General features: G+C 45.2%; 1 protein-coding gene across 1 annotated transcript; it reads left to right on the forward strand.

Annotated features, from left to right (window-relative positions):
• Positions 1-27,398, forward strand: LOC119464998 (methylthioribose-1-phosphate isomerase). The gene is made up of 7 exons (XM_049656334.1): positions 1-36; positions 4,069-4,152; positions 5,107-5,345; positions 11,558-11,736; positions 12,511-12,743; positions 25,315-25,498; positions 27,117-27,398. The coding sequence occupies exons 1-7, from the start codon at positions 1-3 to the stop codon at positions 27,233-27,235; spliced, it is 1,074 nt and encodes a 357-aa protein (XP_049512291.1). The 3' UTR covers positions 27,236-27,398.
• Positions 27,399-27,443: the final 45 nt, after the last annotated feature.

The raw sequence follows: 27,443 nt of genomic DNA on the forward strand, positions 1-27,443 counted from the left end.
ATGCTGGCGCTGCTGGGAAGCCATCCTTCTATGAAGGTGAGCCTGTAGGGTATGTTATTATTATTATCATTTGGGGTGATTGCCACACTGATGCTTGCTCGTTCGTGCATTCCCAAGATGTCGTTTCAATAAATGTGCTCAAAGTTCCTTAAATGTAAGAACATACCGAATTAGGTGATTTTCTCACAATTTGTGCACGTCAAGGTGACTCAGGGCGGTAATTAGACCAGTAATTATGAAAATTAGAGATACCTATTACCCGAAAGTGGTACGGCTGATTCTAATGCGACTTGAAATTGCCATCAGAGGAGTTGATAACTTGCAAAAAGATGGTGCTGTGAATTTTCGCAAGGAAGTGTATTCGGTCAATTTGCAACAAAGCCTAAACTGAGCTGCCGAAGAGTTCAAGTGTCACCACGTCCTTAGCAGATGTCCTTGAGTCACATGACTGTTTACACCTTGCTCTTGGGCAAGCATGGAGTGAGCGCCTTAAGTAGCACTTTCATGATCTAGTGCTGATAGTGATGCTGTTAAATTTCACAAACAGTTACAACTTTATATGGGCTAGTGTGGTTCACAATAAAGCTTAGTGTTAACAGGAACGCAAGGAGGAGACAGGACACCCAGGGCGCTTCAAAAATGCATTTTCATGTCAACTATTTCGTATAACAATACCAATTCAATTTTGTTCGTTTCTGCACTTGTACACCTTGCTCTTTTTTCATGAAAGAATGTAAGTTTGGGCATGTTGGCATTCCATTTAGCCTTTTGGGGCACAAAAAGTACACAGGTACAGTATAAGAGTGCTTTGTGTGCGTCTTTTATACCGACCCTGTGTATTTCTTGTGTGCTGAAAGGCTAAATCTTTTTTGTGTCCTTGCTTTATGTGAACCCACTAAGGCAGCAGCAATGGAAAGACAAGAGACGAGGAACGTAAAACTGGTGCCACAGCACTCGTGGCATCGTTATTGCATTTATTGTGTCCTTGTCTTTCCTGCAGTGCTGTTTTAGTATATTGAAGCAACTAGCCAGTCAACTTGTGCTTATGTGAATGATTCTGCACTTGTCACGCAAATTGCTACTCTGGGGCCCTTAGGGTAGTATGAATAAATAAATTAATAAGTAGTCTTGCCTGATAGCTAGAGGAGTGTGGAGCAGGGAAAACTGCATATTTGGGAACCCTCATTTGCTGGGTAGGGCCCCAAAACTAGGTGAAGGGCTCTCCCTGTGATGGATGCATCCAGTCCTCACAGCTGGCTTATCGTCATGCTGTTTAGTGCACCGGCACGATCCAAAGGAAAAGACTCTTTTGGCCCAACCTTGGTCTCATGTACCGAGGCCAACAAAGGGTTGTTTGTACCAGGCATGGCAAAATAGCTTGGGTTGAGCTTAGGAATTGACATCAGCCCTACGTTGCCTGACTGCCTGGGATGCATTTGTTGCGCCAGCTACTGGCCAACTTCTGCATTGCATGGCCCGACATGAATGTTGGATGGGTCTGATCTGTCCAGTGGTTTATCTGAAATCAAGAGGGCTTTTGGGTGGACTTGGACGTTTTGTTTTGATAGACATTCAGTCCTAAAGTGGGGCACTTGCACCACGACCTACATTTGTTTTTCGAGCAGCACATATGCCGGGGACGATGCTAGTGGCTGCCACGAGACCCTTAGCTTAAACGCCATGCTCCGACTCACGCCATCTGAACAGATTTTATAGGCATACATACAGGGTATCTTTTTTTTTCGAAGGTCCAAAAATTTTTAAAATCGCCTGTGTCAGATAGCACAATTCTAATCCTTCATCGAAACTATTTAATGAGGCAGCCATTACTTCTACGAGAATTCAAAATGCCTGATTAAATAATTAACATAATTACCCTAACTTTTTATTTAATTATTTATGCCACATATTTCAATTACAAATTATAGCCAGTGAGTTTGCAAGGCGTATCCACTTAAAACAAATTTTCTGGACTGCACCAGTTTCGAGATATTCATTTTGAAAGTGTCCGACAAAATGCATTGGTGTTCCAGTTACTTTTGTGCTTCAATGCATAAAACAGAGTTTTCTTGAACTCCGCCTGCGTCACAGGCAGTCGAAAGGTTTCATTTTCACTCTGCGCCGTCCACTCTTTTGTGTTCAGTAGTTTAATCATCACATAATGCTGCGCTGGTTTTGCTGGTATGCGATGCTCACACAAACTGCAAGTAGCAGAGAATTCCACTTCCATGTGATCTCACGAGATGCCCGAATGCCACTTGACAAAAGCAGCTGCAGCAGTGAATCATCCGCTCTGTCTTGGTCAGTTTCTCCTTGGCTGCATGTTTGCATGTTGTGTAAAAAACTGTACCGCCGTCTGTCGGGCACCGTTTTACTCACCGACGGCAGCTAAGCTCGATGATGGTGTATGCAATGTCACCACTCCCCGGTTGGGTGGTGGGAGATTTCAATTGCGATAAAGGTATTCGGACCCTTCAGATGCAACTTTCTCATAAATTAAGTCTTTTCTTGGCACGAAACAAGCATTGTGAGTTTTTTTTTTAATGGTATTTAAACAGTCCATGTAGACTTGGTATCGCCCTTAGTGTCCCTTTAAGGCGATACCAAGATGGCCTCGCTGCATCAATGGAAAGCTGTGCTTGTGTGATGAGCGGTAGCGATAGCACCTCTAGAAGCCCTATTTCCTTCCCCATTTCGAGGACAACACTCCAAAAAAGTGCATTTATCTAAAATTTTGCTGTGTATGTTTTCCAAATATTTCACCATGAGATAAAGAAAGGTGTTAAGATTGTGAAAACAATTAAGTTAAATAATTTGAAATTTTGAGCAAGTCGGCTAATAATTTCCGATTTTCCTATTTCCAGATTTTTTACGTTTTTGGGGAATATGAATTTTGGGTGATATGAATTTTTTCATTGTCCCATGAGTTCATATGATCCAGATTCTACTTTAGTGATATTTCTGCTGACTCTGTTTCTTATTTATAACACTTCGGGCATCTAGAGCAGACGAAATTGCCTTTCGTCTGGACATGACGTACTTCATGCTTTTCATTTTTGAGATGAGGCATTGTTGTAGCTTGCCATTCTCATGTGAGAATTTTGCTACTCGTCCCAAATGTAGGTGTCCTTATCCATCTTTAGATTATCATGAATTAGGATGACTCTTTTTCTTTAATATTTCATGGCTTTTGCGCTGTCCCAGAGCAGTTTCAGATTTTTATAGTAGATAGTGAATAATTGTTCTTTACATAAATACTCGAGCCCTTGAGCTTCTTTGCATTTTAATATTTGTGTGTTTTTTTTTCCCAAGAATTTGCAGGTATATAATCACAGGTCGCTTCCCTTCTTGATTTCCGAGTCAGTGCATGTGCCTAATAGAATCGTATTTAACCTCGAGCTTGTCCTGCAAGACGTCCTTTACGGTATTCTTCTTTAGCTCCAACTCTGATTCTTCAGAGGCCTCAGGAATGCCATGAATGATTAGGTTTGAGCGCCTGGCTATGATCCTCAAGGTCTGTAAGTTTTTTGTTTTGGAATGACGTCACATGCTCTAATGATTTCAAATTGGTTTGGCATTTGATTAGGTTAGGTTAGGTTGGCTAGGTTAGGTTAGGTTGGTTAGCGCTGTTGGCTGTTCAGAAGCCATATTTTTCGTGGTGAGCTTGAACTCATGCATCTGTTGTTTGAGCTCAGTGAATGACGTTTTTATTTCAAGAAGTGCACTACAAATTTCGGCCTGGCCTTGAAGTAGCTGTTTGAACATTTCCTTCCGAGTATGCCTTGGGCGTTGTTTGACATCACCGCAAAGTAGTAATTTACAGACAGCAAAACAGTCATACACCATCGCAACACAACGCTGCTGGCACAGCAGGACAACAGTGCCTCTAGAACCACTTCGTGTGGAGCTAGGACTGGGACTAACCTGCAACATCTAGAAAAGTGTTTCCGTTAGCGAAACGTTAGCGCTCTTTGTCCACCGTGCCCACAGAAGTCTTGCCAGTCTTCCGTTATAGCTGCGCCAACACTGCAAAGACTGAATGTGGGAACCAGTGTGGCTGTGTCGCAGGATGACGACAGCCAGAAAGGAAGGGCCTTCAATGATGAGCTGTTTTCCTCACAGCAGCGCGGGGCCGCGCGTGTCCAGGGGCTGGTAACACAGCTAGGCCCAGAAGAGCCTGCAGCACGTAGAAAATTGTTTCCATTAGCAACACGGCCACTCTGTGGTGGCTGTGCCCACTTATAATTTAAGTATTTCAATAAATATGTCTTTCTAAATGAAAATTGAAATTTCGAGCATTACTGAATACCAAAATTCTCATACTTGTTGACCATAGAGCACAACATGTTGTTATTTAACTTCGCATTCCAGCCAGTCTGTTAGAACATTGGGAAGTGGTCTTACTGTGTTCTTGGACCCAGGTCCTTGACAAATTCCTTATCAGCGTAGTTGGCCATTAAAAATGGCTCAGCTATTGCGGACATAGGCTGGCCATGGAAATCAGCAGCTGGCTGTTTCCGAACATTTTGCCAATTGTCGGCCATCAGCCAGTTCTGCTTGGGGACGGAGCTCTCAGTGTGGTCAGGTTAGACCAAAAAAGTGAAGATTGGTCTATTTTGAGCCGCAGGCTGTATACACAAACTGACAAAGATATTGAAACAGCGTATGAGATATTTGGTTATCCATAATCAAGTGACTAACAGCACAGGAACTGATGAAGGGTAGTTAATGGGGACAGACACGTGCACTTCCAGCAAACGGTATAAAGGTAAAGGTATAGCTTAACAGATACATATTGACATGTGTTGAAACAGCATATGAACGTGTTGAAACAGCATCTGTTTCGTCATTCAAAGTTTTGCGACTGTTTTCTTCACCGTCACTACTACGTGAATATACAGAAACTCATAACCACGTGAGCGTCATGACAGAAAGAGATGCTGAATATAAATTTGACCCTCGAACCAGTGGTGCTGTGGCTAGAGTTGCTGCCAGTTTTGTTGTTTGAAATTTGTGAGCCAAGGACATTTTGGAGTAAGAGACATTGTCCCAGCACTCTATGCCACAATTGTATGCTTGAGTGAAATGAATGTGTGGATGCTGCAGGTGCGAGGTGCACCTGCCATAGCCATGGTGGCAGCTCTCGGTTTGGCTTCAGAGCTGACACGAGTCAAGCTGCCTGCGAGCCGTCTGGAGCTCGCTGCCTACATACACAGCCGGCTGGAGTACCTCAAAACATCACGCCCTACGGCTGTCAACCTGGCAAATATGGCTGCCCACTTTGGAAAGATGGCCGATACACTCAGCAAGGAAGAAGGGCTGTCTCTGGAAGCCATGCGCAATGCGTAAGCACTTTGGCATATTCCTACACATTAGCAGTGCAGAGTTTGGCACAGTGTAGTTTGACCAGAGAGAAAGAATACTCTGGCACTAAGTTATTTCAGCCATATGCAGGTGCCTTGTTTATAATTAAAAACATACATTGTTATGGCAGCCAAAGTTACAAAGAAAAGAAGTAGGGGTGTGCGAATAGTGAAATTGCCAGTGGGCAATGACGTCTGGGGGGTGAGCGCAAAACCAGTGCGTGCTTTGTGGACCAAGACTTGGTTTCTTCGCACCTGTCCGTGTCTTTCTCTTGTCCGTGTTTTTTGACCTAAAAGCATTTCTAGCTGTTACTGTGCCCTGGTGGCAAAGGGAGCCTGCCACCGGTTCGCCAAGCCAACTTGTGGCACGCTGCCAACCACTCTGCTTCCCCCTTGACGAACCAGGCCACACCACCTGCTACTGCCCTTATTGTGATGCTGTGTTGTAGCTTTTTCACACCCGGCCAGCTTCTCCACACTTGGAAGACCGACATGCCCAGGACGATGATCACATGTCAACTAAGAAAGTTGCTTTGCCATATTGCTGATAGCAGTCTTGAACACCCATGTGCTACCTTTCTCCAAACTTCCAGTTTTTGCTGATGTTGTCCGGGAGTGGTCCTCCAGCCTGCGCTGCGGAACTAACAGCAGCAACTTCTGGGGGGTACATTTCCAACTGTTGAGATGCTGAAGAGTCTCCCCAACCGCCGTGACAATACAATATGATGAATCCTTATGCCGATGATGTTGTTTTGCCGACCTTAGCGTTTCTGTTGGTGGACGTCATGTGACAGCCTTTGTGGGCACTATCACGGACTTCTTGATTCAACGTCAGGAGCTCACTGACTGCCTGAGAATAGTGAAAAAACAATGTGGACAGGATCACACTAAGGATTGCTTCACACGATAAAGGTTGCCGGCAGGCAGCTAACGACACCAAGGGTAAATGTACCACCAGCTTCCAGATCGGTGATTTCACCTTCATCGTAAAAATGGATTTTTCGCGGGATTATGCCGGCGGTTACAAATATTGTTACGGGGAGATTTACAGAAAAGGGGGTTTATTCACACTATGTACAAGAAGACTAAATGTTGGGGAACAACAACAAAGATGGCGAACCACAGTTCATCTTCCTCGTCTCTTCGGCTCTATGCTTCAGCATCTTCTTTGTCTGCCGGACAACTGGCTCATAACACTACCCTCCGGCGGCGAAAGCACCGACTCGGTGCAGGTGAACGAAGGATACATGAAAAAAAAAAAAACAAAAAAAAACTAGCACACAAAGTATTAAGGGGTCCGGGGCACGATAGGGCTTGAGACGGACAACGTGTACAATGTCCTTGCGGAGAGGAGCAGAGGATGACGAAGGCAGCAATGGAGCGATTTCATAAGTGACATCAGTCACTTGGCGGCACACGCGATATGGACGGTGTACTGGAAGAGCAGTTTTTCGGATAAGCCAACGCGTCGTGCTGGGGACCACAGGAGAACGAGCGATCCAGGGACAAAGTGGGTGGTCCTGTGGTGGCTGTTGTAGCGAGACTGCTGGAGGAGTTGGGACTCAGAAAATCGAGTGCGAGCAACTTGACGTGCAGGTCGGCACGTGCAATGGTCTCTTGAGCATATTCAGTGGGAGGGCACCCAGAAGAAGGCACCAGGGTGTCCATAGGCAATGTGGGTTGCGACCGTATAAGAGGAAGAACGCGAAAAGCCAGCGGTCTCATGCCTGGAAGTGTTGTACGCGAATTCACAAACGGTAGTGCAACGTCCCAGTCGTGGTGGTCTGCAGACACACATGGCCAACATGTCAGTAAGGGTGCGGTTCAGGCGTTCTGTCAAGCCATTCGTCTGTGGATGGTAGGCTGTAGTCAGTTTATGTTGCGTCGCGCAGGATCTTAGAATGTCATCGATCACCCTGGACAGGAACTGTCTCCCACGGTCAGTAAGCAGTTGCCGAGGAGCTCCGTGCTGGAGTATGACGTTAGGCAGCAAGAAGTCTGCAACGTCGGTGGCACAGCTAGTGGGAAGTGCCGCGTAATGGCAAACCGCGTCGCATAATCTGTGGCAACGGCGATCCACTTGTTCCCAGAGGTGGATAGGGGAAACGGACCAAGTAAAATCGAGACCGACGGTGAAAAGGCTCGTAAGGAATGTCCAGAGGCTGAAGATGTCCTGTAGGCGGCAGAGTCAACTTTTTTCGGCGCTGACAAAGGTCGCATGAGCCACGTAACGGCGCACTGAGCGGGACATCCCAGGCCAATAGAAACGGCGGCGCGCGCGGTCGTATGTGCGTGACATGCCAAGATGTCCCGCCGTTGGTGCGTCGTGGAGCTGCTCCAGGACAGTGGAACGGAGGTGAGCCGGGATGGACTACAACAACAGGTCAGGACCGTCAGGGAGTAAACTGCGACGATATAACGTGTCGTTTTGGAGTACAAAGAGGCGGAGGGAAGGATCAGGAGCGTGGGAGTGCAATTTGTCGATGATCTTGCGTAGAATCGTCAAGGCGTTGTTCGGCAGCAATGTTGAAGAGTTGAGAGATGGAAAGAACACACGGGCTGGAGTCGCTCAGGGCAGCGTCTGGTGGATCTACTGGGTATCTGGAGAGGCAGTCGGCATCCTGGTGCAGGCGGCCAGACTTGTAAACGACGGTATACGAGTATTCTTGAAGTCGCAGTGCCCATCGACCAAGGTGACCAGTGGGATCTTTGAGAGAGGACAGCCAGCATAGAGCATGGTGTCAGTAATAACGGTGAAGGGTGGCCCGTAGAGGTAAGGGCGAAACTTGGCGATGGCCCAAACTAGAGCGAGACACTCTCGCTCTGTGATAGAATAGTTTGCTCAGCCGAGGAAAGAAGGCGACTGGCATAAGCAATAACGCAGTCCTGACCATGCTGACGTTGGGCTAGAACTGCGCCGATTCCATGGCCACTGGCGTCGGTACGGACTTCTGTGGGCGCAGATTCGTCGAAGTGAGCCAACACTGGTGGTGATGTCAGTATTCCTATCAGCTGTGAGAAGGCGGACGCTTGTGCAGGACCCAAGAAAAGGTCGCGTCTTTCTTAAGCAGGCAGGTGAGGGGCCGTGCTAGTGCTGCAAAATCTTTCACAAACCGCCGAAAATAAACACGGACGTCCTGAGTAGAGAGGTGTCGGAAAGTTGGCAACGGCGCTAACTTTGGCAGGTCAGGCCGATACCTGTAGCATCGACAAGATGGCCAAGTACTGTGATCTCGCGGCGACCGAAGCGGCATTTGGCAGAGTTAAGTTGAAGGCCTGCATTGCGAAGGATGCGCAGAATAGCCGAGTCTACTTAGATGACTGGAGAACGTAGGCGAGAAAATAACGACGTCATCGAGATAGCACAGGCAGTAGACCACTTGAAACCACGAAGAAGGGAGGTCCATCATTCTTCGAATGTTGCGGGGGCATTGCACAAGCCAAATGGCATAACTTTGAACTGGTAGAGCCCATCGGGTGTTATAAAGGCGGTCTTCCCTGTCTTTTTCGTCAACGGCGATTTGCCAATAGCCGGACCGAAGGTTATAGAAGAAAAGTACTGTGCGCCATGCAAAGAGTCGAGGGGCGTCAATCGCGGCAGAGGGTACACGTCCTTTTTAGTAATCTTGTTTAGGTGGCGATAGTCGACGCAGAACCGCCAGGTGTTGCTTTTTTCCTGACCAGCACCACAGGGGACGCCCAAGGACTCGTAGATGGTTCGATGATGTCTTTGTAAGCATTTTCTCGACTTCGGATGAATTACGCGCCGTTCAGTCGCAGACACTCTGTAAGGACGTCTATGGATGGACTGGCGTTGCGGTGTCAATGCGATGAGTCACAACTTTTGTCTGGTTGAGGGGCGAAGCAAAATCGAAAAGTCGCTGTAAGCGGCTAGCAAACGACGAAGGTCGTCAGACTGAGCAGCGAAAGGTCGGGGCGATCATGGCGTCAAAATGTGCATCAATGAAGTACTAGTGTCAGGCTTCCAGAAGACAGGGGCGCATCCATAGTAAGGGCCACAGGGTGTGTGGTCTAAAGGTGCTATATGTCCCAGCGTGATACCTTCGGGAAGAAAATGTGGAGTTCCGTCCAAAGTTCAGAATAGGGAATGCCCGGTTTGCGACAACACGGCACAACAGAGGAGGGACGGGGCTACCTGCCTTGTTAAAAGAGCGTCTAGGGATTAGGGAGATGACGTAGTCGCCGTCACAAATGGCGGAATCAGAGGTCAGTGTGACATACGTCGCGGCGGCTGGTCGAAGGCGAACAAACTCGGCGACACATAAACACGGCTGTGACTCGGTGGGGAGATCGGGTACAAAAGGAAGTTCCAACTGGAGAAGGCCAGAAGAGCAGTCGATGAGGGCAGAATGGTACTCAGGAAGTCGTGGCCGAGGATGACTTCATGTGGACACTGCTGCAGAACGGCGAATAGTACTGAGGTCTGGTGACTGGCGAAGCTCACACGCGCAGTGCACATCCCAACGACGCAAGATGTGCCGCCGTCGGCTACACGAACGACAGGCGACGCCGCGGGCGTCAGAACCTTGCGGAGACGACGAGAAAGGCGAGCGCTCATAACCGATAATTGCGCCCCCGTGTCTATGAGCGCCGAAACAGGCACGCCGTCCACTTCTATGTCCAAAAGGTTTTGTCGGGTGGTCAGGGTCAACAGAGGATTTCCGGGTCGGTTGGTCAATGCAGCATCACCTCCGGGAGCTGCACCGGTCAGTTTTCCGAAGAGGGACGGCGTGCCTGTTCGGCGCTCATAGACACGGGGGCGCAATTATCGGTTATGAGCGCTCGCCTTTCTCGTCGTCTCCGCAAGGTTCCAGGCTGTTAAGTTACATTCTTCGCAAACTCAGATGTGGGCACCAGCCATGAGGGGTAGTGCAAGTGTTCATGCGTAGCCAATGATGTGACAATGCTGTCGCAATGCAACAGGCCATAGCACGACGAAAGAATGCCGCACAGATTAGCATGCTATGGCTCACACAGGGCTCGCAAGGGGCCTTCTGGCAATAACACGTGGGCTTGAAGTTTGGAGATTGTTTTCTATAACATTTGTACATAGTACTGATCAGTCCGCATAAGCACAAGTGCTTTTGTGCTGCAGATTTTGTGCTCCTCAACAGCCTTGCCAACGAAGACCACCACATTACTAAGGCACCTATAAATGTACACTGCAAATGACATAGCACAAGTAAAAGGCTGTTTTTTTTGTGCAACCTGATGAGATGACGGTTCTGGCCACGGCACCTTTGTCTGTCAATGCTAGCTCCAGCCTGTTGCCCTCGAAAGCGATAAGACAGTTCCAGGACTGTTTTAGTTGATGTTAAGTGTCAAGGCAAACACCTTTAACCAAGCACCAAATATCACAAAAGAGACCGGAAGACCCAGTCAGACAAAACACTATCACATGGCTCCAAAGGAATGCAAAGAAATACAAGAGCATGTAAACGAAATGCTTGAGTATCACATGATACAGCCTCGAAGAGGCTTGGGCATACCCTGTGGTCTTAGTTAAGAAAAAGGTAGCAGGTTGCCCTTCTGCTATGACTACCGCAAGTTAAAACTAGTAACAAAAAATTTTCACCCTGTTACCACGCATAGACGATTCATAATAGATGCACTGAGCCATGCACATTATTTTTCATCAATGTACGTATGAAGCGGATATTGGCAGATAGAAGACAATAAAAGGAATCGTGAAAAAATTGTCTTCCTGGTGCCCGATGGTCTTTATGAACTATAAGGTCATTTCAGATAGTGAAAATTGTCCAAGGCGCTGTGAGCACTTACGAAAGCAGTGTACAATTAAGTTGCACATGCAGCCATAGCTGTCTAAGTGGCTTACATCTCACTATTAGATGTGTGTTATCTTGGATGAGTTGTGCACACTGACATGCTTAAGTTGTGAATCAGGACGATGATCACTTTGGAAATGTGGCAAACGCTGTGTGTGTGGTGCATCCGAGGGCACTACCGGCATATTAAAAAAAAAAAAAAGTTAAAGTAGTCAGTGCCTGGCATTAAAGACTATCCTCCTCTAGCTATGATTCTCTTGATCAGTCCTGTACAACAAGCACAACATGTTGACATCATAACAATATGTTGTACTTGTTTATTTCGTTAGGCAATTCTTTATTGATTCTCCAGAGAAGACAAAAGCTTTTTTCACTGTGATTGTGCAGCATCTGCGCTGAGGCAGAAGGCATGCTGGCTACAGATGTGGCTGCAAATCGGGCCATTGGCCGACATGGGGCCGAACATATGGTGGCAAACTGCCAAGTACCAAATGTTAGCAAGCTTGGTGTCCTCACTCACTGCAACACGGGCAGTCTGGCCACAGCAGGCTACGGAACTGCACTTGGTAAGACGTGTTTGTCTTTGCAAGGGGGGGCACACGTTACAATTTTTGCCGCTTTCTTGCTTAAAAGAGCAATTCAGGCAGTTTTTTCAGCTGTACAAATAAAAACGAAACTTGCATCATATATTTGTAGGGAGCACATGTGCTAACATGTGGCAACCATGCCACATGTAGCACAGACAAATCGGTTTAGTCGGCTATCTTCACTCGGTGCAGCATGGCGGAAAGGTGGCTGACACGTGCAGTGTCTTGCTTTAATATCTGGAACACATCTATAGTCAAACACGTGTCTTCATTTTTGTGGATGAACAAAATTATGCGACCATCAAAATGTGTAGTCCATCTTCACTCCCTCCAGTGCAAGGACGAGGACCTGTTGGCAGGGACCAGATGCAGTGCAGTTGGTGTGGTTCATCTTTGGAGAACTCTTAGTGTACTTGCATGCGATATAATATCCCTTCCGCAAAAATAACTGACCCGCCCCAACCCCCTTATTCCGGCTTCATTTTTGGATTCACTGCTGCATGACTGCATTAGAAAAAAAACACAACATAAAGCACTCTGCCAAGTAGCATGCTATTGCAGTTAAAAATATGGCCGAGGGTCATTGAGAAGGTATGCCGTCATTGTAACTGTGCGCCTGTTGCTTTTTCAAGCTCTTCTGTCTTCCTGCTGGTTAGCAGCTTCGTGTACTTTTATTTTTGTCTGCATTATTGTGTGTCTTCACAGAGTTCTGGCAACCATGTGATTTCACGTATACCAAAACACTTTGCACAGGTGTTGTGCGGCAGCTGTACGAGAGTGGTCAGTTGGAACGTGCATACTGCACAGAGACACGCCCGTACAACCAGGGCTCCCGCCTGACGGCCTTTGAGCTGCTGCACGACCACATTCCAGCCACACTCATCTGTGACAGCATGGCTGCTGCCCTGATGGCCACAGGAAGGGTCAATGCGGTCGTGGTTGGTGCGGACCGGGTCACCGCCAATGGCGACACAGCCAACAGATCGGTATGGCTAAGCATATCCAGATCATATTACTCTGCTATATTTCCGTTTATAAATTTACTTCAACGATAATCGCCTGTTTACAAATTCCCAATTCGGTTTTAGACAAGGCTTATCTACAGAATCTGCGCTACTTAAACAAAAATAAAAAATTTGCAAAACATTGAAAATAAATTTTTAACACTGGGCATTTTTGTTGATTTCAGCAGAGCATTTGACTGTATTAATCATGACATTCTTTAGATAAACTTCATGCATACGGTGTAAGAGGCAATCCACTTGAGCTGATGAGGTCATACCTTGAAAAACGGCAGCAATCTGTATGTGTTGATCGTTGTAGCTCCAGTTTTGAATATATATATATATATAAGATGCGGAGTACCGCAGGGCAGCATCTTAGGTCTGTTTTTTTTAATGTGCATATTAACGATCTTGCCCATATCTCTAAGAAAGCTAAATTTATAATATATGTTGACGACACTAGTTTATTTTTATCTCGAAACTCATTGAATGAACTCCTGCTTGAAGCGAACATCATATTAGAAAGCCTCTATAACTGGTCACATGCAAACAGCTTAAGGAATAATTGTAATAAAACAAAGGTGGTTATTTTTCGTTCGATAAATCGGAATATTACGATATCAATCCCACTGTTTATTGGAGACTACGCCATCGAAATCATAACTAAATATAAATCTCTTGGCATAATATTGATGAACATCTTAAATGGGCTGATCACTTTTGTTATCTTTCTTTAAATTTCTCAAAATCTGTATTAGCTCTTTCACGAGGTCGTGACTTGTTTCCTGTGAAAGTCAAAAAATGAATATGTCATTCATTATTTCATTCTCAATAAGCTACTGTCATCTTGTGTGGGGAACTCCTGTTATAGGCAAAGTTTGGCTGCAGTATGTATAAATAAAAATGCGGTTCGCGTGCATCTAAATTAATTGCTACTTCTGCAAAAAAAACTATCTGCATAGTTTCTGGCTCAGATTGCGTAGCTCATACCAGACCATTGTTTATTAAACACAAAATATCTCCCATCCATCATCTGGTGACGTTTACCATACTTCGCGGTATGAGTAACTTGAGCTTACCTCGGGCTAAGTTCATAATCCAACTCTCATTGGCTATGACAAATACATCTGCACCAGATGCAAAGAGAAATGGCATCTACCCCGACTTTGCACAATGCATGGCTCCCAAATGTTGCATGAACACCCTTAATCAAACAACTGGTACACAGAAAATGTGAACCTAAACAAAAAAGTAATTGTTCAGCACTTTTTTGAGCATGTGATGGGCTCAAAACTAAGAATTTAGGGTAGTCTTTTTTTTTTTTTTTTGCAGCGGTATAAAAGGAAAAAAGTAATGCCATGTATTTTGTTTGAACTTCATTTACTATATCGTAGTGTTAAATTGCAATTATGTTTTAAACCTTCTGTTTCTTCTATACCGTCGTTATTGCTTCTCAGTGCATTGTATATTTCAATTTTGCTTTTGTTTTATTTTTAGCTTAATTCTGCACTGATGTTCGGTTCCTTGATTCATGATGTACGTGAAATTGTATTTTCTCCCCTCACTACTGCCATGTTGTAAATGGGCCCCGGACGCCGTAAGACTTGAAGGCAGCTTTTTGTCCCGGGCCTTTTTCTCTTGAAGAAATAAATGAATCTTGAATAGTCACACTTATTTGCCGATGTAATGAGGAGGTAACCTCCACTTTTCTGGGAATTTGTCCATTCTGAAAAATTCAGGGAAAAAAAAACTGAATTTCACCCTTGCCATTTTGAATCAGCACAATTTGTACCTACAGTCGTTGTGGAAATGCTAGTGGCATGCCAGAAGCAAGCCAAGTTTTCAACTGAACCTACGCAACCTGCAAATAACAGTATTCTTTACTGGTTTTGTGGGAGCTTGGCCGGTTGAAATATAACGAGACACATGATTCAGTTAAATCTGATAGTGCATTACAGCTTGCTGGTAGTAGTAGTTGAAAATTATGGGCTGGCGAAGTAACTTGGCAAGCTTAAAACCATCATTTCGTTCCTTGTGTCTGAACCTCCCACGTCATAGACTGCCAAGGAATGTTTATAAATGCAGTCGGGCAAAACCTGGGATAAGTATGGAATTTGAAAGTGCCAATGTAAGGGACACCTGGTAATTGTTCCTGCAAGAGCATTTGTAGAAATGCGCTCACACAATAATTGCAGGGCCTTGTGGGTTTAACACAACATTGCAGTTCTTCGAGACATATTAAAGATGGGTTCTCTCTTTGACTTCTTTAAATTTTGGTGTTCCTTGGTCATTACTGGCCTTTGCACTACAAAACCCTATACATAATCATCACCTCTTAAAGTTTGGTTGATATATATAGTCCAACCTTGATTTAACGAACTTTATATACCAAAATTCTCGATATAATGAAGTCTAACTTTATATATAACTTTGTTTCCATAGACCATCAGGTATTTAGAACCTCAGTATAATGAAGTGTGTTTATACGCAATTTCAATATAATAAAATTTCACTGCTGCGACGAAGGAATACTGAGACAATGAATGGGAACTTCCGTGGACGCAGATTGTCAAATGGTTATATTACAAGCAGCTGCTTTCAAATGCACCTCTGAAATTGTGCGCCCTGCAACTAAGAGCGACCGCTGAAGCAGAGTGGCGTCATGTCTGGTATAAAGTCTAAGTGCGATAAGATCTTATTGCACCCCGCGCACTGTATGCTTTGAATTTCAGTGAAAGCGTGTGAGGGTGAGCTGAGAAGGACACTGCATTGACAAGCACCGTCTTGCCACACTAGCACGGAGAAAGGGTGGAGGTGAGCGAGCTCGCAGCAATGCGATCAAGCTCATGCGAGGGGGGGAATGGGAGGTGGGTTGGCTCGGCGTCTTTTTTTCTACTGCAGCTGCGCATGGCTGTCAGCACTGCTGAGCGCATACACGGCTAGCGCACTGTTTTAGAGGTAATCTGTCGCGTGTGCAAAGAGGGGGCATGTAGAGAGGGCGTGGTCTTTCCGCCTGTTTAGTGCTGGAGGTTGCATAATCTGAACGATCGGAGAGGCGAAGTGATAGGTAGACGAAGCATTCGCTCCTCTCTGCCTACGCATGATAGCGTCGTCCCATTGCAAGTGACACTACCAGCTGCGGAGGCAGAGTGGACGCGAAAGCATGTCTGGCTTAGCTTCGTACTGCCGATGTGAAGATATCGTTGACATGGCATGAAATCGTATCTTTTGTTGCCGACTTTCAAATTCAACGAAATGAATTATTTTCTCATTCAAATTTGCTTTTTTCAGTTGTCCAACAATGCGGATAATTTTGCATCCTCTCCTGTGTAAGCAAAATCTATCGGCAGCAGTACTTAATTACAGGGTGCGTACAGGTCCTTGAAATCCTTGAAAAGCCTTGAAATTGAAAAGTGCGTTTTCAAGGCCCTTGAAAGTCCTGGAATTTTTTTCCTTCCTTGAAAATCCTTGAATTTCGTGAGCAATGCACTCTGATATCGACATTGCGACCTCCTTTCTGTGGTAGATTTGCGTCGATCTAACTCTCTATTTCAGAAACAATACGCCGGCGCGAGGGCACATGGTTCCGTTTTGCAGAACTGTGCAGAAAAAATAAAAGACTTCACCGTGTCAAACCGTGAACGAGCGAGAGACCCGTGCCGCGCTTCGGTGCTGGCTTGGATGGCAGTGGGCCTCTTCGATTATCTGTCCCTGACAGTCCCGGAGTACCCGAGGCACTGCTTTTAGCCAATGAGCGTTGCGTGTGCAGCTTCTCGGACAGTCCGGGACTGTCAGAGACAGATAATCGAAGAGGCCCACTGTTTGCACTGCTTTCCTCACCCTATCATTCGTTTAACTCCTCGCCCGTCGTTCTGCCTTGTCCCACTTTCACTCTTGCCCGCGAGGTGAAGCTAGTGAAGCTAAAGACAGCTTTAGTGGAGCAACTTTACCACTGATGCTCAGTGCCTTTGGGTGGCAGTTTGTTATATTATTTATGATAATATAAGTGTAATAACATTACCATATTTTTTGGTCTGTAAGTCGCACTTTTGTATAAGACGCACCCCCCTCAAATGGCAGTTTTTTCCGGAGAAAAAAAAGATGTATATATAAGGTGAATAAGATGCGCCTGGTCTTTCGGTAAGCGATTAAAAAAACGTTACAGTGATGTTTCACTCCGTGAACGCAGGTCACGTGCAAGCGTATGGGTGCCATATATTTCCACTCCAGGCGTATTTCTGCCGTCGTGGTTGTCGCGATGTTCCGTATAAAGTCCAAGGGCGATAACATCGTCCCCACGCGCCGCATGCTGTATGTGCGAGTGAAAGCATGCGATGGTGAGCCGAATCGCGCACAAGGGAGGAAAGCGGGAAGGCTGCCCAGAAAAGGGGGGGGGGTCTGCCTGTACCCTCGTAGCAACTGCTCAGTTTGTGCAGCGGCCCACGCGGTATCTTGACAGCGATCTGCAGACACGACGACTTCGGGGTCGATCGACTCGCGGTCGACCTACCGCTTGCGTTGCTGCTCCATCCTTATCACACGGTGCTCGGGAACTTGATCACGAGAACCCGGCACCTCAATAGCGTGCACAGAACCCGTAGCAATTAAGTCAACCGGCGCGCTTCGCGTGGCCATAACATAGGATTCGATTTTGACAGCAGTTTTCCCTGAAAAAAAAAAAAAAAAAAACGTTTACAGGTCGCGCCGTTCTGAGACGCACTGACAAAAATTCAGAAAAAAAAACGTGTCTTATACACCGGAAAATACGGTATGCTGAATGTTTTGAATATGTTTGATGAATCAAACCAGCTAATACTGCAGAAGCCTGAGCAGCTGTTGTGAGTGTTCGTTGCCGTAACTTTTAATATTGCGGAGTTGAGAAATGATCAAGACAAGACATGTTTTACAGGATTGCAATATACATCTACTTGTTATAAAGGATGTTTAGCAAGACTACACTGAATGGTTTGGAAATGTTCAGCAAACTTGCCCAGTTAATACTGGAGAAGTCAGAATAGCTGTTGGGAGCATTCATTGTGTTTTGTGAATTATTTTTTTTTGTATTGTTGTGAACTTGCAAAGTGATCAAGGCTAGACATTATTAACATAATTGGGATATACATTTATTTCTTTTTATTTTAGTGCAATAAGCCTTTGCTAAATATTTTAAATAATTTTGGTGAACTTTACCCAGCATATACTGGAGAAATGTCAGTCGCTGTTGTAAGCATTCATTTTGTGTTGTGATCTTGAGTAGTTATTAAGGCTAGACATTTATTATAGTTGTGGTATACATTTATTTATTGTAAGTGCAGTAAGTGCAGTAAAACTAGTCATTTTTGGAAATGTTTGAGTAAAGAAATCCTACTTTGGATGCCACTTTGAGACCTTGAAAAACCTGTGACATGTCCTGGAAAGTCCTGGAATACCCTTGAATTTTTGCCTTGGAAACCTGTACAAACCCTGTTAATTACAAAAAAGGTCAAATTTCAATTTAGCCTAATTTCGATATAATGAAACAAATTACCAATTTACCAACTTCGTTATGTATTTAACTGGATATGCGATGTGAATGCATATCCAGTGCTTTTCAAGACAGTGAAAGGTCAATAAGAAGAAAATTATAAATAAGTTCACAAATAATCTTCGTAAGCTTCACTCGCAGCGTTTCTACTAACTTCACGACGGGGTAATAGATGACATAATATAATCAATCCTGCCATATTTTTGTGGGGTAAATTGCAGTAGCAAAAATAACTCGAAAGAAGCTTTTCTTGTTATAAGTTGTGAAATTTTCAAGAAAACAAACAAAACAAGAACAAACTATTGCATGTTGCGTTTCTAAGGTCTCCTGAACTTTAAGCTTCACAGTCTATGTAGAGGCTGCTATAAATTTGCCACATACAAATTACATCTTTAGCTGACAAGAAATTTTTGATTCAAATACTCTTGTAATACTTAAGCATACTTAAACAAAAGAAATATATTGGTTCAAGGCATTCATTTTGGAAAAATGTGCCTTTAATTGTAGTGCCCACTCCATGTTTTTTTTATCATCATCAGTAGCAGCAGTAATGAGGCTGTCCTCGTCACTACAGTGGACTCGCTCGAGAAGCCACGCACAGTCATGTGATGGTGACGTGGCAGGTTGTTGGACAGTGCTGTAGGCTATGTTATTAATGCGATCGGCAATCCTAGGATATTTCACACGCTTTATTGTTTCTGCTGCAGAATCTCAATGATACGGTCATGCCTGATACGGATTTTGGTATGATACGAATTTTCCAGAAGTCCCGGCGCAAGTTCATTAGCTTACAACGTGCTGCATTTTGAATGTTGTGAACTGCCTTTTGCGTTGCGACAGGTGATACTGACATAGGTATAAATTATTTTTTGTTGTCGGTGAGCATTTTTCACGAGTCACCCTCTGTTACGTTGTCGCTTGGGGCAAGACTGTATTGCAAGTTCCTCAAATGTTATCGATGGTTTTATCCATTGTCTGTTGTGACCGAACCTTGTGTAATCTGATTGTATGTGACGTGAATTGTATAGTACTTTCTGGAAGGCACCAGCGATTACTCAGGAACCTTCCACGAGTCATGTATAAAAACCGACGAGCTTGACCCGCTGATCGGATTTTGACGATCGCTGACTGTGCTCACCGCTATCGTTTGCTTTGAGTGCCAATTAAGTTTTGCTGGGCACAGGTTCGCCCGATAAAGATTTAACGTTTTGAAGTCACACTTTTGACGGTGTGTTATTCTATGCCGTCACAACAATGTGACAGTATGTCTAAATAAACAATATAAATATATCAAAGTGAACGCGCTTGCCCCCCAGATCACATTTTCGACGATCGACCACTATCATTGTGCTGAGTGTTACTTTTTTGCTGGCACAGGTTTGCCCAATAAACAGTTGGTTTCTGAACTTGCGTTTTGCCACTGGGGTTGTTCGCCGTCACTACTACGTGACAGTACGAACAATCGAATAGCCACGCAACCCCTAGCGAAGCCAGCGAGGGGGCCCTGGCAGGCCAACAGAGCAGCTGCACCAATAGTGTCAGGGTGACCTACGTCACTCCGTCATGACACCACCCCGCGCGTCCCTAAAGAAAGCTTTTGCTTTGTGCAGTATTGCACATTGCCTGGTCGCCTTAGTGGACTTGGGGGAGCGGCAGCCGTGTGCGCATCATTCAAGCACCCTTTCTGCATTCTTGCGCAGCTTAGTAGTACTACGTTCTTGTACTTTAAAGAAACAAGCAATGCTTGTTTGCTGCTCCTCCCGTGTACAAAAGTTTTGCGATCAACTTTGCCTAAATTTGTATTTGTCCCGAGTAGCTTGTGGTGACGTCAAGTACAATCCTGGGCCCCCTAAGTTCGATCCAAGTACTTTTGAGCTATTGCTGCTCCTTCCTCAAAATTTGATTTGCGGCATAGGTAATTAATGGAAGCTCTTGAACTAAAAAATAACCAAGAAGCTCTTGCATCGAAGTTATCCAATTTAGCAGTTTGCCTAGCCACGGTTGAAGCATCTATTGAAGTAATAGAAGGCGAGCAGTCGTGCACTGATGTGCCATGCATTTTTGCTGAAGCAGTGAGCAAATAACAGGCCACACTGCAGTCCTACCTCAGTGATCTTTGAGGGCTGTTCAAGGCGTGAAAATCTACTATTTTATGGAATCCCCAACACTACTTCGGAAAATTGGGCACAGTCGGAAACGCAGGTGTGCAATTTCCTTTCCAGCCAGCTGAACTTGAATATGCAGGAGGGACAGATTTCGCGGGCACATAAATTGGGCAATTTCGTCGCAAGCAAAATGCGGCCTATTATCGTAAAGTTTTTGTCTTCAAAATTAAAAGACAGCATTCTTTCCCAAAGAGCAAAGTTTAAGGGTATCGGTGTATCCTTTGGTGAAGGTTTCTGCAGGGCCATGTGACAATCGTGGAAACATTTCATTAATTGAATTTGGCAAAGCAAGCCGCTATTCTTACACGCTTCGTCATAACAGGCTAGTTATGAACGGAAAAAGGTATGTGTACTGCACAACTACAAACAGGGTTTGTGAATCTGGGCCTGCTTCTGCAACACATACTCCACCTAACACATAAGCAAACTCGCCCCCCCCCCTTCCCCGCCAGCTCATCCTAGCTAATATAGCACTCTAATACCAACACCATATCGATCCTGTTCACGAATATCAGAAGTATCTTTAATAAGCGAGCCGATTTATTGTCCGTCGCCGATTTTCGTTCAGCAGACATCATTAATCTCATTGAAACGTGGCTATCGGCTAAAATAAACACATAGAAATCTTCGACTGCGAAAAATCCTACAATATTTATAGGTATGACCGTGACATTCGCTCCAGAGGGGGCATGTTGGTTGCTATTGGTGTCTCGCTTGTATCTTCACCTGTTGCTATTGTGTCCTCACTGGAATTACTTTATGTACGTGCTCAAGCTGGTGAACAAGAAATTCTGTTCTGTGCATGCTATCGACCTCCCACTGCATCCATGTCGTTTCATAATGAACTGCACAATGCACTTAACAGCATAACCATCCGATTCCCCAGCCTGCCATTGTTCCTCCTGGGTGATTTCAATTACCCTACCATTATGTGGAGCGATCAATCCACTACTCTTAAGCATAATTCTTCACAGTGTGTTCATTTCCTTAGCCTTTATAATGATTTTATCCTAATCCAACTTGTTCTTCAACCAGCCTGAACCACTGCATCTGATGTAGTTAGCCCTCTTACATACCTCCCTGGCATAAGTGATCATTCTTTGATTCACTTTAATGTCAAAGCACGGCGCTTATCTGACAAAAAGCATAGTAATTCACGATTACAGTCGGGCGTATGTAACGTCGATACAATCTCAATTGCAGTACAAATTGTCAAGCTTATTTTTCCATATTGCATTCGCTTTTGTTGCTTTTACTTTTGCATGAGAAATACAGCACTGCGGCTACTAGAATCTCCAGTCTCTCGTGCTTACGGCGATACCAAGATGGCTGTGCTGCGTCAACAATAAGCCATACTCGCACTATCAGTGGTGCGATAGCACCTCCCGAAGCCCGATTTTCGTCCCGATTTCGAAACCAACACTAAAAAAATGTGCAATTTACTCAAATTCTGTTGCGAACTTTCTTCAAATATTTTGCCATGAAAAAAAAAGGTCTTCAGATTGCGAAAAAGAAAAAGCCTGAAATTTTCAGCAAGTCGGACATTAATTTCTGATTTCCCTATTTCCTGTTTTTTTACGCTTTTGGGTGATACAAATTTTGGATTATGCATATGTTTTTGCCCTCCTGAGAGATTCATATCATCGAGATTCTCCTGTATTAATCTATGTCCGAATCTGATCATTTTCCTTTCATGGCAACTTGGACCTCGCTGGGTATGTTCCCCTCTTTTATCTGGGGAAGCGTGAGGGAGGAGCCCCGTTGTATATACGCCTGATGCATGATGAATTTCGGTGGTGGCAATAGGGTATGTTGCTACATTGCTTCAATATTAACGTTGACAGTCAAACCGAGATGCTAGAATTTTTGGCACTCTTTAGTGTCGGCATTCCTTGGTGCTGTGAAATGTGGCACTCATGGCGATCTTCTCAAAGAGCTAGTTGGTGCTGGCAGTGCGTGTAGTGTGGCCTAATGGTATCAAGCTACTGTGCCCCAGACCAAGTTGCAATCTCACCATCAGGCATGTAGCTAAATTCTTTTTTTGAAGTAGAAGCCATTCAGCAAGACAGCAGCAGCACCCTGCAGCCATGGACCAGGAAGTCTAGGAGGTTTTGCAAGGAAACCTTCAGTTTAAAATTCTGGAAAAGCATTTTGGCACTGCAGCGACAGACTCTGGCAGATATCAAAAGGAATAGGGGGGCATATAACATTTACATATTCCTGTATATAACAACAAACATTGATTTATTTTCTTTTCAACTTACATTTAGACATGTCGATACAGTTCCAAGGGCAGAAGATCAGGTGCAAGAGCAGCTTGAGGTGTAGTTTTTTTCCTTGTTTGTGTTTTTGTATGAACTTTATGCATGTTGGCTTTACAACTGCACCAACGTTTTTGGGAAACCAGCGGCCACGCCAAGAGCTGCGAATGGAATCTGTAGGTTTTGACCACGAAAATGACGAGCAATTCGATGAACAGGACTGGGCCGTAGTCCGGCATCACTTAGCGACGAGCCGAAATGTCTGAAGGAAGGAAGGTTGGTATCAGCTGAAACAGCTATCTTTCGATTTGTGGAAACGTCAACCGTGGGGGGACGTGACAGGGGGAATGACTTCGTCATTTGCATAATAAATGTCATTGATATAACGGGCAGAAATTGTCACCCCGGGAGGAACAGAATACAGTAAAAACATCTTTTTATAATGGAAATGCTGTACAGAATGCTTCTACACTCTAGAGCTGAGTAATTGGTTTTTAATTTTGATGTAGGCACTATAGAAAGATGATTTAATGATGCTGCGATACTTTTGATATCATATTAAAGAAAGTATTAATAGGATAAGCCAAGCATAATGAAAGGCCAACAGCAACGAAATTTCACTTTGACTTAATTGGTTACAAGTGAGTAGTATGTACAGTATAGACCACTTATAACGTAACCGTTTATAGTGCAGAATTGGCTACAATGCGGCCTTTTCCGACTGTCGTTTACCCTCCCATAGCACTCCATGTGCTATGGGAGGGTGTGCTATGTGCTACGCATACTGCTTACAGTGCAGCCGCGTGAGACGAAATATCGGTTATAATGCAGCTTCCGCGGGAAAATCTCGCCAACAAGGGCGGTAGCGAGCACGCTTCTCAACGAGGTGCGCCCACCGATGGGAGAGGCGATCAACGAGGGCTATGCGGAGGAGGAGCATGAGACGTGGAGCATGAGTCCAAGAGCGATAAAATCATCACTGTACGCCGTATGTGCGAGTGAAAGCGTGCGGAGGACGCGCGCCTTCACGGAGAGTGAACACACAGCGAAGAGCAAACGTGATATTCTGTCGCGCGAAAGGCCGTCGGGGTATGGGAGGGAGGGAAACGGGGCAACGCTGTGCTGCGGCACCAAATGCGTATATTGCAACCGGGCACATAGGTAACTGGCGACACAATCTCCCACGTGAAAGGAGCAAAGCGGGAGGACAGCGTGGGAGGGAAGGAGGGGGGAGCGGCTTCTACTCTGCCAACAAATGCGTTCTTGTACTTTGCGCCTGTGCCGGCTGTCAGTGTTGTCGCGCGCACCGTATCTTGAAAGCAATCTCCACACGACTCTGACCTTTGTATGCGCTGTGCTTACACCGCTCAGTTTCCGTTGAAGTGATAGACTGCAGGAACCTTTGCTTGCTGCGGCGGCCGCACTTCCCCACGCCCGCGTTTTTACAATACCAATACAGATTTATTTCCAGAAATGCAAGAGTTCCGGTGGATATCATAGGCTAAAAGCTGTTGGTAAACAGCTTGACTAGGCCTATGGTCCTTTACAAGGCATACATGGTGGTTACATCAAAAATAGCAAGTTTGTTAGACACTCAAAATAAATGAATTACATAAATGCATAGAAACAAGACAGAAAAACTAAAAAAGAGACTAAGAGAAGATATATTAGATACAACTGAAAAAAGAATGACAGTGGTTGTCTGCGATCATCGAGTCTATTCATGTTTTCTTGTGCGCATTGACACCACGCTTGTTAATTTAGTTAGTAAGTGAATGTGTCAAGTTTATGCAGCCGATAAAACTACTATCCCTACTCCTTATAGCTCTCTACTAATTTGCTATCGCAATTGATGCTTCGCCTTTCGGGCGAAACTGCGACATTTTTTTAATGATTATTTTTTTCTGCTTCATGCGAAGATCGTGGGTACTTGGACATTAACCTTTCAACGTTCGTAAAACTCCTAGTCACACGCTTCGATTATCGAATATGCACGGCTGCTTGGTCTACATGTTTTGCATAGTGCAGGGCGTGAAAATCGTTGTTTTGGTTATAGTGCGGTACCGCTTATAGTGCAGATATTCACGACTCCGGCGACTTACGTTATAAGAGGTCTACACTTTATATATGTACAAATGAAGCAATCTTGGCAAAGCCACAGGGCTGGTAATTGCACAATTTTCATATTATAAATCTCTAGACATCACCTAAGTAGATGACCTGTGCACCTGGTGCTTAGCAGCTATTATGTTAGTCGCAGTATTTTGCCTGTGCAATCTTTCAGTGCTTCGCGGGCAGCAGTGGGCATTGCCTAATCTCGGAGGTCATGCCAAGGAGCTGCTCGGTCATAGGTCACGCATAAATTCCGGCAAGCGGTAATGGTGGCGTTTTTTTGTCAGTTTTGGTATTGAAAATGGCTACTTTTGCGAGTTTCCTGTGACTGTTACACTCATATTTCAAACAAAGTTTTGCACGGAGTTTCCTCTATGTATACACTATTTCAAACTAGGCCTCTTACATGGTCCAAACTTTCGTTATGGTTGGCCTTTTATGTGACAAAAAAGGCCTGTGGCTGGTGTCTCATGTAGCTGAATGCTGCAAAGAGTTGTTCTCTTTCAGGCACTTACCAGCTGGCTATCTGTGCCAAGCATCATGGTGTGCCATTTTATGTGGCCTCGCCTACCACCACTGTGGACAGCAGTCGAGCAACCGGTAGGGAAATCCCCATCGAGGAGAGGCCAGCACAGGAGATGACGTCTATACAGGGCATCCAACTGGCACCTGCAGGTAGGCACTGAGCTTTTATTTATTTATTGTAGCAAGAGCTACATTGGCCGCCTTCTCGCGGTTCCGCTGTGGACGGTGGCTGCACCAGGAGCTGAGCCATTGCCTAGCAACTGCCGCAGCTGGCAGCGCCGCTCGCCTTGCCATCCGGCATGACATCAGAAGAGGGGCCGGTGAAACCGCGAGCTGAGCCATTGCCTAGCAACCACTGGCATTCCATCGGCATTGCATCACCGTAGGAGCCGGCGTTGCATCTAGGAGTGGCTCGGTGGGATTCGTCGGCAGATATGGAAAGAGAGTCAGAGAGACTGAAAGAAGCCAGGCTTTGTCGTCGGAACGAATCCAAGAGGAGGCAGCGAGCCGCAGAGACGGAGGAAGAGCGAGCCGCACGCCTCGAGAAGAGTTGTAAGTACGAAGCGGCCAGGCGAGTGCATTCAGATGAGGATGGCTCGTCGTCTAGTTGGGCATCTCGTGCCATGGCCACGCATCAACGACGGAATGAAACACCAAGCTAAACAATAACATTAACCGTACCTCTTGCTACGCACGCCCAGGCATAGCTGAGTTAAGCCACAGCCAATTTTTTTCAACGTGCTGCAGCCCCAAAGGGCACGAGTGAGGACTACAATATACAGATTGCACAAGATACAGCGCAAAATCGATTGTTAACAATATATAAAAGAAATTCAACAGGCGATAAAGATTTGACGTAATGAGGTAAAGCATTCCAGTGTTCTATGGCACAGACAAAAAGAAAACTACATAAATGCCTTGGTGCGGTAATATAAAGGATATGTATTCAACTCATGTTGGTGTCTAGTGAATGCATGTCTAACAGGTGTGATGTAGTTACTGAGTAGAGGAAACCGTGAAGGGTTAATCAGAGCATGAAAACTTTAGGGATTCGATATGGCAATGGGACGAGAGTGTGGCAAGCTGAAGACTGCAAAGATGGGAACTAGATGAAAAATACCTGCCATAGCCACGGTAAATGGATATTATAAGCCAATTCGTCTGTTCCACGGCCACTTTATGTGTCGTCGTCCACTCGGGGAAAAACATACCTACATGTGCAAGATGTTGCAGTGACAGTTTTATGAAAGACGAAGCAATGACAGGTTTTGTGTTGCGCTAGAACATCTCAGATGGTGTTCTAACTATGCGCGGGTGTGGCATGTTGGTGTGATCAGACTGACAGGGACTGGCAGCATTAGTCAGCACAGCCAGTGAAATGCTAGCTTGAAGTTTACTGCCCGTTCTGCTCATACACGTAGCAGCTTATCAGGAATATGCTGCTGTGCTTATAGTGTGCGTGTGCACAACAATCATGCCTGCAGCAGAAGGCAGAACACTGGCCTGACTCCAACACTACATTGATTGAGCAAAGCGTTGGCGGTATGTACACTTCGCTTGATTGTTTTTGTAGCCAAATGAACTCTGCATCTCTGGAAACTCTCTTACTCTCCATGCATGGGGCGTGCTTGTGCTGTTGGTAGCGTGACAGCACGACAGTGTTGACCTGAATGCTGTTGTCCGTATGAATATGCCGTCCGTTGAGTGTCCGTATTAATTGCCGTCGCAATAAAAACACAGCTGCTGATCTATCTCTTCCTGTGTACAGGCATTGAGTGCTGGAACCCAGCGTTCGACGTCACCCCAGCCGAGCTCATCACAGGAGGCATCATCACCGAGAAGGGCGTCTTCCCAGCATCGCGGGTGCTTGACAGTCTCGGCGCCTGAAGCGTCTAGGGCACAATATGCTTGCTGGTGCCGTCTTGGATCGATGCCCTTAAGCCTGTTGCACTTGCTGGCTTGAAAATATAAATGTGGCCAGCTCGTTGGTGCATTGTTAAAATGCTCGCAGAAAAATAAACACACCTCAAGGAGCATTGTACCGTCCCATCTCCTGCATCATTCATGCTGTGTGGCATAACAGACTGAGCTATTT

The sequence above is a fragment of the Dermacentor silvarum genome, chromosome 9, assembly GCF_013339745.2.
Source record: "Dermacentor silvarum isolate Dsil-2018 chromosome 9, BIME_Dsil_1.4, whole genome shotgun sequence".
In the NCBI taxonomy this organism is placed as follows: domain Eukaryota; kingdom Metazoa; phylum Arthropoda; class Arachnida; order Ixodida; family Ixodidae; genus Dermacentor; species Dermacentor silvarum.

Excerpts from the sequence above, each read along its gene's own strand:
- LOC119464998 (XM_049656334.1), top strand. The coding sequence starts at position 1 with ATGCTGGCGCTGCTGGGAAGCCATCCTTCTATGAAG. Across the intron at positions 37-4,068 it reads GAAGCCATCCTTCTATGAAG|GATGACGACAGCCAGAAAGG; the intron begins GTGAGCCTGTAG and ends GCTGTGTCGCAG. Across the intron at positions 5,346-11,557 it reads CTGGAAGCCATGCGCAATGC|CATCTGCGCTGAGGCAGAAG; the intron begins GTAAGCACTTTG and ends GTGATTGTGCAG.